Here is an 18262-nt window from a genome sequence, read left to right as displayed (position 1 = left end):
ATACTAATAGCTGGAGCCACAAACTTGCCAAGAACTGCTTTGTTAAACAAGAAATTCTTCAGAAAGTCAAAACTGCTTCTCTTGGATTTTTCTCTTCTTTTTTTGCCCTTTTTTTTCTTTTTTATCTTTTTTTTCCTTTTCTGAATGGGCCGTTCAAAACTGTCCTTGATAAGACACGTACTGCTTTGTAGCAGGAGCAAGGAACCTCCATAACTGAGTGGACTAAAGTCTCTCTTGGTTTAGTTGTGCACTGAGATCCAAGTGGAAGGAGAACACGGATATGAAATGGGGTCCTACACTTGTCCTGTGATGACACAGCCCTGCCAGGGATTACCAAGAAGAAGACTATCCAGAAAAGGTGAGAAATAACATTCTTTCCAATGTTGCCATCTAAAGCTGTTTTTCTTAATGTTATTAAAATGTAAAATCCCTTGCCTATTTCCAAGACAGACTGGAGGTAGAAGCATGTGAGGAATGGAAATGAGTGGCATCAAGAATTCCCTATTGAGTGTGAGTACAGAGCCCTGGCTGAGGCTGAGCTGTTCTAACTCTAGCAGATGGAAGAAGGTCTAATTTCGGCAAATCACCCACCCCGTGCCTCAGTTTCCCCAGTTGGTAGTAGGAGTAACCCAGCCCAGGCATTGCGTGCAGTACTTTGGGAAGTTAAGGTGAGATGGTTGTGTGCAGGTGGCCTAAGTGTTATAACACCAACATTCCTTTTTATGTGAAGACCATGACCAGCTGTCGAGGTTTGGTCCTGCAGGAGAATTCTCATTTCTTTGGTATGTAGTCCATGAACTGTAATGCACAGACCCTACTTTCTCCCGGGTAAACATCAAAGCTGTATATCTGCCGAAAGAAGGGCAAGTGAATGGTGTCTGAGGTAGCTATTAATCTTTAGAATTAGTCGCTCCAAGTCCGGATTGCAAGTATACGAAGCAAACAACAAAAATGAAATTAAATTAGGGAGATTTATCGTGAACAGTTGTTGTTTCACGCTGGTTTGGGTTTCAGCAAGAGGACAGACAAGTGAAATATCAGCACAAAGACATAAATTATGTAGGAATACTCTAAGAAAAAATCTTGTTTATTCTGAGCAGCCAGCCATGTCATTTGTCACCTTATGACACTGGAGTCAGGACATTTGTGGGAGCTCCTGGTTGTGCCTGAAAGGTGTTTTATCAAGGCGCAGGTATTAATATTGCAACAAACAGGAGATTTGTTTTTAAAAGGAATTAGAAGCATCCTCTTGTGTCAGAAAAAGCACTCTGAGCAATAACAAATAAAGCCACAAGCAGAAGTCTTATGGTAGTGATATATTCCTCTCTGGATGTACTGAAGGCGGCTGAGCATGCTTTTCATTAACTCCGGCACAGCTGCTGATTTCAGCTGACGTTATATTCAGCTCCTGTTGTTGCAGGAGCGATAACCTATGGATCAAGCTGTGCTGAAAGTTCTACAAAGACAGAGCAATATATGGTCATTGCATCTCCCTCGAGATCCTCTTCAAGACGTTTGCAATCAGAGCTCTTTAGGAGTCCAGAGACTCAAGGCAGCTCCTTATATCATTGCAGCTGTGAGGGAGGCGACCCTTCCCAGTTTAACTCTCCATTTTCTTTCCTCACCCTTTTTCCCCTACTTTTCCCCCACAGCAGTAGCCCCTGCTTGGCTTTTCTTACCAGCTGAATTCCCTGGCATGAACCAAATATGTTGTGTGGCTAAGGGCTTTCCACAGCAGTAGAAACATAGACGGGTCTGTCCCAAAGCACAGTTACTGCTAGAAGCCCTATAAACCTCATCTCTAAATAAATTAAATGCATTCAGTTCAATACAGGGCTTCTAAAACCCACACCTCGTTCATTCTTCAGGTTCACATCACCATATTCTGGCAAGCTTGGAGGTGAAATCCTTTGGCTACCACCTACATGTGGCTATTGACACTTAGGCATGGATCAAAGTGACTTGCCACAGCTTTCTGATATAAGGAAGAATTAAAATACTTTTTTGTATTTGTCCTCAAGGTCTTACGCTCCTGTGCAGACACATTTTACAGCAGATATACAATAAATCCGATGGTCTGTGTAAATGGAAGGCAAGCAGGGCTCAGTGTTTGTATCTCAACCAACTTTGCGGTTCCATTTTCTCCTTCATTCCACGTGTAGGCTGTATAAGTTGCTGGAGGAGGTATACATGGAGGATTATAAAATAAACAGCCCTCACATTTGGCTCAGGAAGCCCTGAACAATATTACTGAAGGCTGTGAAACTGTATGCATGCATACATATACATGTACAGGTATCTATACTCATCTATATGGAACAGCTGCCTTGTTCTCGTTGTTTTTCTTTGGCACCTGCCTCCATCCCATCCCAGGCAGGATGCTGGGCTGCTTTCAGCCTGATCTCAGAAGTCCATTCTTGTCCTTCAGGCATGTCCATGTAGGTGTTTCATACCCCACATCTAACCTCTCTGTCTCTCCCATTGTGAGGCACAGGCTGACTCACGTCCCCTTCCTCACTTTCCGTTTGGTCTTGTAATTTCTAAACCACCTTCCTTCCCTATTCCCCACCCATGTGTATGAATTCATTTTTCCTCAATGGCCACGTCTTCCTCGAAATCATTTGCAGAAAGATAACATCAACATGGTTGAACTAAATCCCCTGCGTGTTTATCACGTCTTTAAATCATTTCCTTCGAGCAATCTTCGTATGAAGTTATCACTTTGTCAAAACGTGATCCAAAACCACAGCTCAGGGCACAGTGGGAAGCACACAAGGGGGGAGCTGAGTAGTTTGGGGAGTTTGGGTGAGCTGTTTGCTGGAAGCTGCCAAGCCCACCCCTCCTAGACCTTCATTTCCCCCTGCGGCAGCTGTCATCTGATCCCACGCTTTGGCTTTGAATGAGGCTCTCTGAGGATGCCAGATGTTGGGAACAAAGGTCTAAAAATAATCTTTCCAAGTAATCTTCCCATCTATAATTCAATGAGAACATGTGCTTTGTGTGAACATGTGAGCTGAGAACCTGCTCTAACTTTGAGTAAAGAAGTTCAACGGCAGCTCCTGGCTCCTGCTTGTGGGCTCTTTTTTATTTTTTTCCCCCTTTCCTTTCCCAGACACTGCGCGGCGAAAAGCGGCTCTCACCGGCGATCAGCCCTCGCTCTCCCTCCTCCCCGGCTCACTCCCACCCTGCCAAGACTCTGAATCGTCCGGATCCCAAAAGCCGGGCTCCTTGTTTCATCTCTCCTTGGGATAATGGAACCCAGGGCACTGTCAGAGATGCGTTTCTGTAAAAAGATCTTCACCGCAGCCTTGTGTGTCTTAGTTTTGCTGCCAGATTTGGGCTGTGCAAGGACTCTCTGGAAGCGTGCTCTACATCTGAAAATGACGGAGAAATATGATGTGAGTAAAGTGTGGTGAGGTGATTTGGGGGGGAGCTGGGTCTGCTCACCGTGAAAGGGGAGTTTTCTTTACGTGTGTGTATTGTTTTTAGAATAAGAAGTATTTGAATCCGCTGGCTGTCTCTTTATAAAAGGGTTGCATTAAGTTTCCCAGGCTGTACTAAACTTTTGCCACCTAGCTGCTGCGATGGGAAGTGTGTAAAGCACGCTGGGGTCGGTAAGGGGACATGGGGACGGCAGCGGTCACTGCCTGTCCTAGAAGCTTCACAGGGCAGCAAGGGAAGCGTGAATAAGGAAAAGGGAGTGCAAAACCTATGTGTCTGAGGACAAACATACTGAAGATAACGTTATTCATTGCTTACAGCAGGGAGGAGGGTTCCCTGCCCAGTTCCTCCACTGCCTTTTGGGGTAATTTTGGGTAAATGTCTTCAACTCCTAGTGATAATGTGTGCTAGAGGGATGGTGGCGTTGCCTTGGGTTTTGTAAATCACTGGAGCAGAGACCTCCAGATCGGAGTAACGTGCCCATCGCACTTTAAGTCACTTTCTTATCCTCAAGCCATCGCAAGTAAGAACAAACCAGAGAAGGGCAGGAGACTTGCAAGAAAACAGCACAGAGCTGCAGATTGTTCCCTGTGTGCCCAGGGAGCACTTGCTGTGCCTGCCCAGTGTGTTAGAGGGGAAAAAAAACATGTGGTTATTCACTAGTGGGGTACTGAGTGCAACCAACATTTCCAAATCTGCAGTGCTACTTATGGGAGCACTGGAATTGAAACTGGAGCAGCAGAAAGTTACTGTGAGTGGAGAAAAGAATGGTGCTGGGTCTTGTTCTGGTGTCTGAGCCACACACCACTCTGTGCTAGAGACAGCCATGGAGGAATTTTTTTTTTATTAAAATAAAAGGAAAATAATTTGATAGCTTGACTTTCAGGACCTGGTGTTTAGAAAGAAAAAAAAAAAAAAAGAATTTGAAATTTTACCTTATTCCATTAAAGTCCCCTTAGAAGCCAGCACTGACCCAAGGTTTCTGCCCCCTGAATCTCTTGTGTGGAAGCCCCTGTTCTCTCATGCTCAGGTTTGATTGCATCTTCCAGACAATGCATGTGCATAAGCAGCTCCTTGGTGTCAGGGAGGGATCCCTCCACCTGTTTACTGCAGCCACATTTAAAAGCTTTTAATATAAAATGGATGCTTTTTTGCCCCCTGACATCTAGAGTGATGTTTGGGGACAGTGCCGTTTGGTTTGTGCGATTGCTGACTCAGAAGTGTGACACTTCTGTTGCTTGTGCTGAGTGAACTGAAATATTCTTGTCTCCTTGAAAGTTTGCAGAAAACATTTTGCTCATATTTGAAAGGCACCCCAGTATTTTACAAGAAATTTTCTTCATTGTAACCTCCCTTAGGACAGGGTATCATTTAGTTTGCACTTTAATTGGAAAATGGTGACACGAAGAGCTGTTCTTCCTGTGAAATCACTCACTGGAAAGTGTATTTATTAGTATGTTCTTTTGTCATATTCCAATACAAAGCTCAAATTTAATAGGAGCTATGAAATAAGTGACCCAGAGAGATAGGACAGGAGTAGAACAGGAATTTACATGTTGATCTTCAGATAACATGCTCTGCAGAGGCTCAGAGCCCATTCCCTGAAGATATATCCTCTTCTTTCAACCTGCAGTTCTTCAAAGAACTGTTTTTCCTGGCATTCGTGAATCCAGGTGCTACCGATCTGGCAAGCTCAGCTAGAATTTCTCATATTGACAGAAACATCTTATCTAGGGAAAACAGAAAATGCTTTTCTTTTTTCTTCGCAAAGCCTCGTAAGGAGAAAGGTGTCCGCTCTCCATCCTCTTATCCACCCAAGGTCTGTTTTGTCAGCTCCTCTTGTTTCCCAGAGAGAGGCTTTCTTGTCTACCAAATGCTGTATGTTCCTTGCAGTTTGAAAATCAGAGGCTGTGGGTGGAACAGCTGATTTGTGAGTCACTTGGAAAGAGGGGTGACAGATGGAGATGCTCACAGCAATGTGCAGCCCTACAGGAGACGGGCCAGAGACATCCCTGTGGGACCCCCAGAAGGACACAGGCAAGGTCTGTTGGAGGAAAAGGTGGTGAGGAGGAGGGAGTTGACCAAGTGAGATGTTGTTTGAGTCCAAAAAATCTTGAGTCCACAGTAGGAGCAGTGCATCCACCCAACTGCCGGTTGCAGAATTGACGAGCAGGTGTTTGTGAGGAGCTGGGTTGAGCTCTGTCCAGGAGTTTTTCCATTCAGGACTCTGAAGAAGGATGTTGGTTGGCAAGGAGGGGTCAAGTGGGAATGGAGAAGGGAGAAAGAGGAGAAGAAATACAGTGAGAAGAAAAAACTGGCAGCACAGTGGGATGGAGGAGCTGAGCGTCCAGCTCTTGGCAAATCCATATGTTTCACAGCCAGAGGGACGCTCCTCAGGTTTAATGATTTGCAGCCGTTTTAGCAGGGCCTGTTAGGACAGGGCAAGGGCTGATGGTTTTAAACTAAAAGAGGGGAGATTCAGGCCAGACATGAGGAGGAAATTTTTAACAGTGGGCCTGGCCCAGGTTCCTAAAGAGGTGGTGGATGCCCCATCCCTGGAGACATCCCACGCCAGGCTGGACAGGACTCTGAGCAACCTGAGCTGGTGAAGATGTCCCTGCTCATGGCAGGGGTGGCACTGAATGATCTTTGAAGGTCCCTTCCAACCCAAACTGTTTCATGATTCTGCAGCCCCTTTACAGGCTGGGACCGTTCCCCAGAATCAGAAGGAGGGAGCTACCTGGGGATGCTCTTCAGTTCATTAGCAAGACACCCACATGTCTATTGAAAAAACCTGGGGCAGCCCTGATGTTATTCCAGCATCAACTGCTGGAAGCATTTTAGAAAAAAAAAAAAAAAAAACAGCCTTCTTGTAAAGAATTCCAGAAATGGAGAATTCCTCTCAGCTGCTGTAATATTCTTCCAACAACGTACATACTCTCCAGCTAGGTGTCATAAATCAACACTGAGATACCCTTTTTTTCTCCCAGATGAGCACATCTCCCATGGGAGTTCTGTCCCTTGTGTCTGTCTCAGAGCAGCTTTCTAGCCCTCTAATAGCTGTCGTGCATCTTCGTTGAGCCCACTCTACTTTTGCCACAGTCTTCCAGTACTGCAGACACTAGAACTACTAATACAGGGTAAATAGCAGGAGAATATTATTCCTGTTTTTCTTGTCTTATCATTCAGATTATTCAACCCTCCTTCAGTCCGATATTTGCCACTTTTCAGAGGAAAGGTGTTTTATGGTCAGTGTCTGGAAATACCTGCCAGGGACAAGACCTAGTGACCAGAGGCTGAGAATAAACCTCACGTGTGGTCTTGGAGGTGGCTGTGCTCAGTATGAACTGGCAGGGAATTGTGCTTTGACACAAGCCCAGGGTCCAGTTTTAGACACAAATATTACAACAGATCTAGGTTTTTGTTGGAGGCAGACTGCATCCCACAGTTCCTATGGAAAATATGGCTTGGGAGTGGGTGATTGCTTTCAGGTTTTTCCTCGTCATCTTTACTGACCTCCAGGGTTGCTCAGCTGAACTCTGAACTTTTCCCCTTACTTTGATTCTGTGTATCTCTAAGGAAAATATTGTCATTAAAATGATTTAATAAGCCTCCATGGGAAACAGCACAATCTGTAAAAATAATAAATCTGAGCTATGTTCAGAGACAAACTGTAAATCCTAGGAGAGTTTTTAAATAGACCATGTAACCCATACCTGGAGACATCCTTAACCAGGCTATTTTGTGAATGAGGGAATCCTGTTTCCCACCAGGATTTTAACATACATAAACCAGTGGCGATGGTTTTATCAGATCAAATTTGGCAGAAAATATTTTTGACCATGAGGTTTTGAAAGGAAGGGGTTCAGAGAAATAGGTGAAGAAAGAAAATGGGCAGGGAGGTCATGAGGTACAAAGCTATTCAGCTAAAAATGTCATATTGTTCCCAAACGGAAATCTCAGTCATTGAGCCAACTGTTCATTGTAATTTTGGCTTTTTGGTTTCTGAATCATCTGTGAAGCAACTGCAGTAATTGTTCAGTGTGGGTTTTTTCATGTGTTCATTATTTGCCAGTATTATTTTGGTCACTACATTTCAGTCTGCAGCTAACATTTCACATAATAGAATAGTAAACTGTGAGCATCCAGGATAAATGCTCCCTCAAACAAGGAGACCTGTTAAGTGTTTGGAACTGTGTAGATTTACTGTTAGATGCCATCTTATATCCCAAAATTTACTTGATCCAAGCATTATGTCTATTTAAAATCCAACAGCAGCAAAAAAAAGAGTTGAATTTTAACTATATTCAGTTCAAAAGCACATTATTTCAAAGATGGTGTTTTTTCAGCTTTTTTCAGGAGTGGGATGATGTATTAAACTTACACCCTTCAACATGGAAAACATCATCAAAATTATTATTATTGTTGGGTTTTTTTTCTTCCAAACCTATCTTGTAGTTCAAATAGCTCATCAATTCATGGGAAAACAAGCTCATGGAAGTGGTTTTGAGGAGTTTCTTGTTTACTGGATAGAAATAACTAAGGAAAAAGCAAAAGAAACTTGTTTCTTGATATTCAGACGAGGGCAGGCTCATACTGGGAACATGGCAGGAGGCTGTTGTTTATGGAAATATTAGGAATTCTCAGTCTTTCACACAGAGACACACACCCATGTTATTTAACTAGGTATAGATATAACCAGGATGTGGATTTTCCTTAATACTCACCTTGTACCAGAAATTAAAACCTTTAATCATCCTGACTTTTCTTTATGCTTCTGCATTGACTGAAATTCCATCTCCACACAACCAGGCAGAGAGAAACTTTGCTGCTCTCTGTTTCCACCTACCTATGGTTCAAGGAACAGACAAAAGTGGTAGAAAACACCACTTTATCAATACGATTCTACACATGGCAGAACATAGAATTAAAACTTCTCGCATCAGTAGTGCGTTATTTCTTTTGGTGTCCCTTGAGGTTGCCTTCATTCTCAGCATTGCAAATTGTCCCAAGGGAGTGAAGATGACGTTGTTTTCACAATTAGTGATAATGAATTGCTGTTCGGTCACACGTCACAGCAGAGTCCCCAGGGCAATGGATCTCCTGGGGCCTCTGCTGGGACATTTTTTGGTCGGTACATCTGGGGACATGCTATTTCGCAAAGTTACACGTGCTGCACAGAAGCTGTTGGAAGGTTTCAGCAAGGAGGATGTAGCAGCGTGGAGATAACGAGGGATATTTAGTCTCACCCCAAATTTCTCCATGGCTTGATGGTGAAATTTCCTGGAGACCCCTCAGGGATAGTTGCACCCTGTTGTTTCTTGGAATAACAACTCCAGTTGTTCAGCACTGATTTCGAAACACAACAGCGATGTGTATATACAGGACTTTTAAACTCAAAAGCCGGCTAGCTAGTGCATGGCAGTACTCACCTCATACGTTTGCCTAGATGCTGAGCTCTTTTAAAACTACAAATCCAGAATCCATTTTTTCATTTGACTAGAGCTTATTAATGTGTGTTAATTAATCTGAGAACCGTGTGCCCTTTCTGGGTACTTTATGCTGCTCTGGGGAGCTGAGCTCAAGCCCAGAGATGAATAATTTAGCCACAGGTGAGAAAGGAGTGGGCTTGGGTGATTCACCTCTCCAGAGGGAGTTGGCTTCTTGCTAAAATGCTGCCAGCGTGAATAATATCTAAATGCCGCCTCTTATAAACGTTTCTGGTAAAATCCTGTGCCTGTTAATCCACTTTAAATCTCCCCTGTCCCTTCGGTGTGCAATGAGCAGCTGGGCTCCTTGCTGCTGTAGTCAAACACAGCCTCATTTTCTTTGGGATTAAGCTGCCATCACCCACACAGGTCTCACCCAGATCATCTCATGTTCTAGAAATGGTCTCTAAGTTAAGAACTCAGGATCCCACAGGGGGTAAGATCAGAAGACTTTGTACCACTCCCCTAGAAGTTCTGGTCCAGAAGAAGGTGGTGAAGATAGAAGGAGCCTATTAAGGAGGCAGATGCTACCTGGGACATTAGTTCCAGGTCCCTTTGGGGACATAACCTTAAAGCAATCCAAGGTCATAATTTCCACTGCTCTACTATCGAAGTGTTTTGCTGTGCTCATCACAATGATACCTGGAGTCTTTGTTTCCTAGACAAGTATAAAAGACTTTAAGGGATTTTTTTACCTTCTCACAGTCATTACAATAACGTTAATTATAAAATGAGCTGCACATGATAACTTGGTGGTTTAGTGTTTCCAAAGCAGTGTGCTAAGGTGATCACATAGCTCTGTCTTCAGTGAGCTGAACAGTTCACTGTCCTGCCTCACGAATACTTGAAAACCGCTTTGAAAATCCCTTTTCTGTTTCAACTGATGTTTGGTATCCACCTTATGCCAAACCTTTGTTTCCTTTTCTTTTCTTTGCAAGGATTATGAGTACCCTCTTCATTCTCACAGTTCCCACTACCAGAAGAACGACCGCTGCCCCCCGCCCCCCCAGACTTTGCCGGACCGAGCCTGCGAGGTGCCCAGCTGCCGCTCGGACTCCGAGTGCGAAAGGCACAAGCGCTGCTGCTACAACGGGTGCATCTACGCCTGCCTGGAGTCTGTGCAGCCACCGCCAGGTAGAGTGGACCCAGCGATCAAATTGTGGTGGAGAGAAGCACGCAGAAATGATGGTGGTTATCCCCATGTGCTTTGGGTCTCGGGTGGGAGGCACGGGTTGAGTATGAGGTGAGGATAAAGCTTTGGTTCCACACTTTGGGTTGCTGAATCAAAAAATTACCTAAGGCCAGCTGGTGTTGCAAGATTTTCACCAGTACCAATGGCAGAAATCACTCAAGGCCAGTTCTTTTCTTGGGATTATATATGCAGGAAAAGAAGTATTCACAGTCTGAATTAGTGCTCAGAGAAGCCAGGCAGCTGTCTCATCTGATCCATGCCATGGGGTGGGAAAAAACAGTGTCTTTGGCCTTTATGGCACCAAGTTCCTGGGGCCCTGGGTAACACCCATGGCTCTCTCGCCAGTGGGACAACAAGAGCATGAACGTAAGTATCTTCCTGAAAATTCAAATCCATCATTTGGGAGCCTGGCACCCTCATCACTGGCTGTTAGAGGAAATCGGTAATGTTCCATAACTGTGTGCCCTGTCACTGTTCCACTTTGACTCCGTGGTTTCTTGTTTCTGTCTTTTACAGTTTTAGACTGGTTGGTTCAGCCCAAACCCCGCTGGCTGGGAGGAAATGGGTGGCTTTTGGATGGCCCAGAGGAAGTCCTACAAGGTACAGTATGTTTTGCTGTCTTCTCTGCTGTACCAGGAATTATACAAAGGCACTAAATAATATTTTCATCATACAAAGGGCTTGCCAGGGATGTAGGGGTGCTGGGGCTGCTGGTATGTGTCTAGAGTTTCCATAGGAATAACACTGTCTGGTGCTGGGGGCTAGTTTCTGGTGCAGTAAATCAGTTTATTTTTATGGATATGTCTTATCCAGCAGAGCACTAGGAATACTCCAAGGAATTGGATTTGTATCCATTCTTGGAATAGGTAGAAATATACAAATTTTTTTTTTTTAGAAAAAGGCTTTGTCAGTATACACATATTTTCTGCCAGCTTCCTGATAGACTGTGGGTGGACTCGGATTAGGAGCTTTTTAAATCCAAAGTGGCCTCATCACCCAAATGCCTTGGGCTGGGGCTGGGGCGGCTTTGAACAAGAGCCCTGGCAAACTGCTGCAGAGTTGTCAAGCTGACGTGGAGCTTGGAACATCTAAGCTTGGAGACTGCTAATGAGATTGGGCTTCTCAGGTTAATTCCATGAGGAAAGGTCTTTTAATTATTTTTTTCCAGTACCTCACATTGAAACAAGGAGGGCATGGGGAGGTGGGAAGAGAAGTTTTCTTCTATAAGGCATTCCCAGGTGTATGCATGCCTGAAGTTCCTTATTTCTTCATGGAAAGGCTATTCCAGCTTTTGATCAGCTTTAGTCAGACACAGGTAGTGCCAATAAATTACCCTCTTTGGTCTTACACAGATGGTATCAAACTCACCAAACCTTGACTCTCATCTATTATGGAAACTCCTAGTTCTTCAAGAGAAAATTCTGCCTCCAGCTCATTGCAGTTGCACTGCTAGAAATAAGATAAAATAGGTTCCTCCTCATCCATCCTTGTCATACTTATATTATTTCTTCTTATCTTAACACCTTCATCTCAGCTTGAGGGAGTAATTAGTGAAATAATAGTCATCAGTCATGACATAAGAATTACAGCAGAGGTCCCTGAAACTAAAATCCTGGCAAATGAAAGGGTGGAGTGTCCCTGCATAGTCTGTACATTTAATGGACACAAACACTGCCTGTGGGTCCTGCTTTACTTTCTCATTCTGCTCCGTGCTTGCTGGCTGTCCAGGGTCATGGCGATAAAAGCCTCCGTTTGTAACAGGGGGTGGTTCTGCCTTACTCCACAGTGAGTCACAGCTGAGCTTTAAATTCATCAGTAATTAATGGGTGTGGAGCAAAGAACAAAGCAGCAAACTGCCAGCTTCCCGATCACGTTCCCTGATTCCTCACCCAGCCCCAAACACTGGCTGGAACAGACCTACAGCTGCTTGGAGGGAAAAGCCATGTGGAGGGACCACCCATCATGGTGAGCATGGTGGCAGTGGTGGTGTGTCCTCACCGCTCTCCAGCCCTCGCTCAGACCCTGCACAACAGCCCATGGGGATGGTGTTGTTCCAGGCGATCAGGCCAACCTGCACTCCTTATATTGGCCTGGACACATCAGTGTTTGTGTCAGATGTGAGCGGGATCACCTGCTTTGCCAGGCTTCTTTGGAGGTGTCAGCTTCTTGCATGGGAAGTAGTCTGAGATCCTTCCTGGGAGGAGATGCAAGAGGTGGCCATGTGGTTGTGTTTGGGTTACCTGTGGGTGTTGAAGCCATGATTTATGACCTGCGGGCTTCTTTTGCAGCTGAGGCCTGTAGTACCACAGAGGATGGAGACGAGCCTCTGCATTGCCCCACAGGCTATGAATGCCACATCATCAACCCGGGCAACACGGCTGAAGGAATCCCCAACCGGGGCCAGTGCATCAAGCTCCGTGGAAATCCAGGTCAGTTGACTGGAGATCTCCCTTCCTTTCTTGTTCTGTCATGCAAACACCAGGAAGGGACAATGCATTCTCACGGACTTTGAAGGAGATCTGGTGGTACATCCGCTCCCAGTGGCTTCCTGGGTTTTCTGGGCAGCCCAAGGCCCAGGTGGTGTGTTACAGTCCCCACCCTGCAGCACTCTCAAGTCTCTAATGTCCTTGATGTTGGCTGAGCTATGTCCCCAAACCATGGAACACACTTCTTGTTTGCTCTCTATCCTCTGGGATTGTGTAAGCAGAGCAGGTAGTAACCTGCATATGTCATTATTACGCAGCACAAAAAATAGAAATATTTACATACTACTACACAGTTAACTAAGGAATATGAGTTTCAAATTCCAGGCCTGACTTCTAATTTTGATTTCTGCATCCAAAACGTGTTCACTTTGTTCTGAAGACACATTTGCCCAATAAAGGAATTTGTGTACACCTAGCTATTTTTCAGGAAAACTCATAACATGTCTAGGTAGGTGAAACTCCACTGAATAGCAGGACATGTATGTCTGTACTGGGCTACAAGTCATCTCAGTGTAGAGACGTGAGACATCTGTTTTTCCACTTAGTCACTGTAAAAGCCGGGGGCAGCAGCAAACCAGATCTCTGAACTGCTCCCATAAAATGCTAAGATTTTCTTTCCAGGGCTTTTTAATCATCTCTCGTATTCTTCATATATGTCTTTAATGACATCTGTAGCAACTAATGTAATGTATAGCTATATGGCTCTGACATGAGGTATTTCTAAGAGCTTAAATAATTATATAATTGTTAAAAGAAAAACCTAACTGGAACCTGAGTTATTTAAAACACTAATAGATGGTATGAAATTTTAACCAAATTTTCTCTCATTTGAGAAAGTCTGTGATTCCTTGCCTCATAGCCACTGAAAATAACAACATGCTAGTGGCCAGCAGTTAACCAATCTCAGGGAAAGCGAGTTGTATCCATGTAGTTCAGTAATTTAAACAGTTTTATAAGAGGTTTATAGCAGCCTACACTACTTCAGCTACAGAGATCTTTTATGCTCCTCTTTGTGAGGTTATTATTCCCATATCTATAATTTCTCTGTGTTGTACACAGAGGGCTGGAGTTTAACACAAAGAATAAAGGCTGACTGGTTATGTTCTCATTATGTGCCTTCTTTTTCAGATGGACGCAACCTGAGGCATAAGTATTACAAGGAGTATTTTGGTAAGCCACTGGTGTAAAGTGTTTGCTTCTATGAAGGTTTATAGTTATTGCATTGCTTACAAGAAATTTGCTGAGTTGGAAATTAAGGTTTGTATGTGGCAAAAAGAGATTCTTCAACCTCAACTCTCTGTGCGTTGGTCAAAAATCTTATTTTAAGGTTTGCAGTGCCATGACTGTGGACTCTTGAGAATCAGCGTCTCCAGCTGTGACACAGTGTGTTCAGTGGTGGAGCCTTTTTCCGGGGGTTCCCACACAAGGCCTGAGAAACGCCCAATCCGATAACCTTTTGTTATTTTGAAGTATATTTTTGGAGCTTTACTCATGGCCCAGGACTCCTTGCAGATGAACACAGAACTCTGTCAAAAGCGCAGGGTCTTTTGCCACGAGCTTGTATTGTGGTATGTGATAAGAGATGCATCACTCCCTTGTTTTTATCTGCAACCACAAGAGTTGTCAGGTCCCTTGCACAAATTGATAGATATGTGTCTCAAAGAGAGCAGGAGGACCTTCCAGAAAACCTCTTTTTTGTGGCTTCAAAGCTCCTGGTTTCTGCTGACTCTTGGATGTAGAGGAGGACAGTCATATCTGATTGGAAATGATATTCAGATATAACTAGACAACATCTTCGATATTATAAGGTTTAAGAACAGCCAAATTTGGCCAGTTTATCTGATAAAACTGTAAAATATTTCCTTTCCTCCACCCAGTGGGCTGTCACAGCTCTCCCAGAGAACTGCTAAATAATGAGACAAGTAAAACTGTGCCACTTAGAAAATCTTGAGAAAACCTGTGCCACGGACTAACTTAAAATCTAACTTTGCTAATATTTGTTTTACAGGGAGCAATTCCAACAATGTGGTCGGCTACGTGAAAAACCAGCAGAAGCATTTAGGCTAATTGAAGGTGTGTCTGGGTAAGTATGCTGTGGAGGAAGGGAAAGGTGGGTGAAAATAGTTGGTGCTTAGAATGCAATTATTTAAGGAAATGGTTGTTTGAGGGTGAAATTATGTCTCGTCAAGATGTCAGTATAATGAAGCACCTTAAAACTATGTTCAGGTGCATACCTCAGGCTCTGCAAAATGCATTTTGCTGACAAACAGACAGTACTGTAAAAATATCCTGAGAACCTGGGGCACTGGAGATTGAGTTCTGCAAACTGTCCGTGGAGAAGCTGATGTCTTTCCCAACTCTTATTCTCCCTCTCCCACGTTTTATTCTGATACGACAAGATGCACCTGATTTCTTTGAGGAACCTTTGCCTTGCGGGTGTTTAGAGGATGAATTTATTTTTCAGGATGAAGAATAAATGCTGCAAAACTTGGTGTGCCTTAGGACTTTAAACTTTCTGTTGAGGGGCTTCTTCTAACTCAGGTGTAGCTGCTCCTGCAAGACAAATTAAAAAGCTGGACTGAGCGAAATACGGGTCAGTCTTGCAAATGCTTGGGCACATGGGTGATTGTGTGGGATAACTTTATGTGTGTGAAAAGTTGAACACTGTGACTCACTTATGTGAGTACGTGTATGTGGCCAGAGCAAAGCCAACTGAAAAAGCTCCAATCGTTTTATCAGGTTTTGAATTAGGCAAGAATGAAAATGTTTATTATACCAAAGGTTCTGTCCCGAGATGGTTTTCTCAGCACTTTCAGCTTCACTTGAGCTTAACTGGCAGTTAGAAAAACAAAGCAGTTCAATGTCTTTTGTGTATCTACGTCAGGCTGACTGCTCACATTACACAGCTACATAAGGACAAGTTCTGTGCAAACATCCCAGGAAGGATAAATATTTTAATTCCTCTTTTTTTTGTTTGATTTTCACCCAGCTGGACCACTCTGTCAAAGAATGCTTTACCCAACAGTTTTCTCTTTTGGAAGATCTCTGGTCCCAAATCTCCACACCCACGTCTCCAGCGTTGCCCTGATCCCTGCCCATCGGTGATAAAAGACTTTGCTATTCCAGGAACAGGATGAGTTCAGATTTTAAGCCTATCAGGAGGGGCAGAAATGCAGTCCCTGGAAGAAACCACACCACTGATGAGCTGCCCTCTGACAAGTGAAATGCAAATACCTCCAAGCAGATCTCTAGAAGCCACAGCCCCTTTCTCAGGCTGCTGAAACAGCGCACCCTTTATGTGCGTATTACGTGACCTGTTCAAATTTCATGACCGTGAACATAACTCAGTATTATAAAAATGAAGTGACGTCAGAGTTGTACCTAAATATCACATCTCAGTTGCGTTAAAATAGGCAAGACTGTAAGACTAAAGGGGGTCTCTGGATCAAATCCAGTGCCTGCCTATCTCAAAAAACTACTTTAAATATGCCTTTTCATAAGTTTGAAGAAGCCCAAATGTTTCTTCTTTTTCTGTTTATACCTAGGGTTCACCAAGTTTGACATCCAGTCTACAAGCCTAAACCTGAAATCTTAAGAATTTGAGGAACTCAGATTGAGGAGCAAAACAGGTTTTAGAAATTTTGTTTATTTTTTTAAGTTACTTTCCTTTAGGTTCTCAGTCTGGTGAGCTGCAGATTGAGAGCTAATGATGGAATAGATTTCTTTCTGCAATATCTAAGCAGACGCACATGCATGCCAGTCTTTTTAAGTTGTTGCTTTTAGCCAGCACAGTTAATACTCACAGAATGTAAATCTGTGTTTCTGTACCTGCAAAACCTCAGCAAGGGGACTGAAGTCTGGATTATTTGTTGAACATAAGAGAAAAGCAAAAGGAGGATAAATTTGTGTGATTAAAAGGCTTGTCTGGCAGATGGACAACTGCTCTTAAGAAGTCCCATACCTTTATGTTGGCTTCTATAAATCCCTAAGGTCAAGTTATTTGTATTTGAGCCTTACAGCTTCTTTTGCCTGTTTAGCATTATAAAATGGAAAACGCATTTTCAATTAATGTTTTCCTCTTCTGTGGCAGTCCTAAAGGGACAGTTGCATTTCATTTTGACAAATCTGCCAGAATTGCTAGGCAAAAGAAGCCGCGTTTGCTCCCTTGTTTAGTACATGTCCCCATCTACATGCATAAAATTAGCATTTTAATACGCAGAGTAGTAGCGGTGCATATAAATACCCAATTCACAAATACAAGTGCCTGCTTCCACCCACAAACTATGGGATTTTTTTCCACTCACCAAATGGCTTAAGCCAGAGCTAAGATACCTATAGAACACTTGATACTTTGTGTATGACATTTGCAGCTGGAGAGATGAAAGATGCCAAACTGCTCTTCTGTTTCCTATGATAAACAGGGACACTCCTTGATGCTTCACCAAGCAAAGGAACAGATGAACATTTTCCTAAATATCTTCATTTGTTTAACTCCATTTACTTCTTTGTGCCTTTGTTCCAAGTTCCAGGTATGAAATGCAGCACCATGTTTGGACAGATCTATTTCTACAATTTTATCATATATGACTTTATGCAATGATATCTTAATTCCTGATGAGAGAAAGTAGTCCATCTGTATTTTATCCTTCCAATCTCAGTTTAGGCCAGAAACTTGCTGCTTTGCTGCTGATGTTACTTGACAACTTAGAGCAACAAAGCTCATAATGAAAGTCTAAATGCAGCCTTGCTCCTTGGTGCTGCTCAGTGAGATGGTCTGGGTTTTTACAGCATTACTTTTTGCAGAAAAAATCAACTTCCGATTAAATGAGCAAAGCCCTTCAGTGATGACTGCTAAGCCTCAAAGAGTAAATTCCAAATTGTTCTACTTTAAAATAAAAGATTCTGTGCCTAAAAACCTGTGAGGATCTAGCTGAAACATTTGTGTTGGGCATTAACAAATTTACAAGATTAAAACTTCAGATCACAACCTAATCTTGCAAAGCATCCAAAAATATGCTTAATGTGAGTGGACACGTTCACTTCAGTGGCTGCTTTTTTGTAGCTAATAAAGCACATACCTGCCCACCTTGCTGGATGGGATGCTAAAGATATATTCTACTTCCAAAAGGAATTTTTTTAAAAAGAAAACTGACAAATTAATAATTTGTTGCTGGATTTCTGTTTACTTTGTGTTATCAAAGACATCACCCTTCCTCATGGTGCTATAATGCTTGGGGTTTTTTTTAAGTTAATTCTTTTCAAGTTATTAATTGTCAAACTCGGAGACAAAATCCACGGGAAAGACTCAGCCAAATGCTGGTTTCAACCCTGACATCCATCACACCTTGAAAGGAAAACACAGACCAAAGAAGTTGTCTCCTCTCCAAAGACAAACAGCTTAACAACGGTCTTGTGAAGCGCAGTAGGAAATCACTAATGTTGGTTGGTTTTAAAATTCCTGTGTACACTTTAAAGCATGTTTGGTGCTATAATAAGTTTTCCATGTATCACTGTGTGCTAGCGATGCTCACGGCCTTCCGGATTCTTGAGCGCTGCCCCAGGCAGCCCCGTCCCGGTTTGTGCCCCTGGTGCTTGGACATATACAGGTTCTGCCACTTCGGTGCTCAATAAAAAGTGACCAGTATATTTTTCAA

The 18262-nt window shown here is 43.3% G+C and overlaps 1 protein-coding gene across 3 annotated transcripts; it reads left to right on the top strand.

Annotated features, from left to right (window-relative positions):
• Nucleotides 1–342: 342 nt before the first annotated feature.
• WFDC1 (WAP four-disulfide core domain 1) lies at nucleotides 343–18262 on the top strand. 3 transcript variants are annotated; one of them, XM_065848524.2, is made up of 8 exons: nucleotides 343–358; nucleotides 3113–3398; nucleotides 9869–10064; nucleotides 10639–10722; nucleotides 12411–12551; nucleotides 13737–13778; nucleotides 14617–14691; nucleotides 15598–18262. In XM_065848524.2, the coding sequence occupies exons 2-7, from the start codon at nucleotides 3252–3254 to the stop codon at nucleotides 14673–14675; spliced, it is 669 nt and encodes a 222-aa protein (XP_065704596.1). In that variant the 5' UTR covers nucleotides 343–358; nucleotides 3113–3251; the 3' UTR covers nucleotides 14676–14691; nucleotides 15598–18262. The 3 variants fall into 3 exon arrangements, with proteins under 3 accessions (XP_065704596.1, XP_071670277.1, XP_065704595.1); XM_071814176.1 differs by lacking the exon at nucleotides 343–358 and having other exon boundaries at nucleotides 2965–3398; nucleotides 14617–14681; XM_065848523.2 differs by lacking the exon at nucleotides 343–358 and having other exon boundaries at nucleotides 2965–3398.

This window comes from Patagioenas fasciata, chromosome 13 (genome assembly GCF_037038585.1).
Source record: "Patagioenas fasciata isolate bPatFas1 chromosome 13, bPatFas1.hap1, whole genome shotgun sequence".
NCBI lineage: Eukaryota > Metazoa > Chordata > Aves > Columbiformes > Columbidae > Patagioenas > Patagioenas fasciata.
The sequence above is the reverse complement of the archived record's forward strand: the minus strand, read 5'-3'. Positions and strand labels throughout refer to the sequence as shown.

Coding starts and splice junctions, on each gene's coding strand:
- WFDC1 (XM_065848524.2), top strand. CDS start 3,252: ATGGAACCCAGGGCACTGTCAGAGATGCGTTTCTGTAAAAAGATCTTC. Junction 3,399..9,868: donor AAATGACGGAGAAATATGAT/GTGAGTAAAGTG, acceptor TTTCTTTGCAAG/GATTATGAGTACCCTCTTCA. Junction 10,065..10,638: donor GTCTGTGCAGCCACCGCCAG/GTAGAGTGGACC, acceptor TGTCTTTTACAG/TTTTAGACTGGTTGGTTCAG.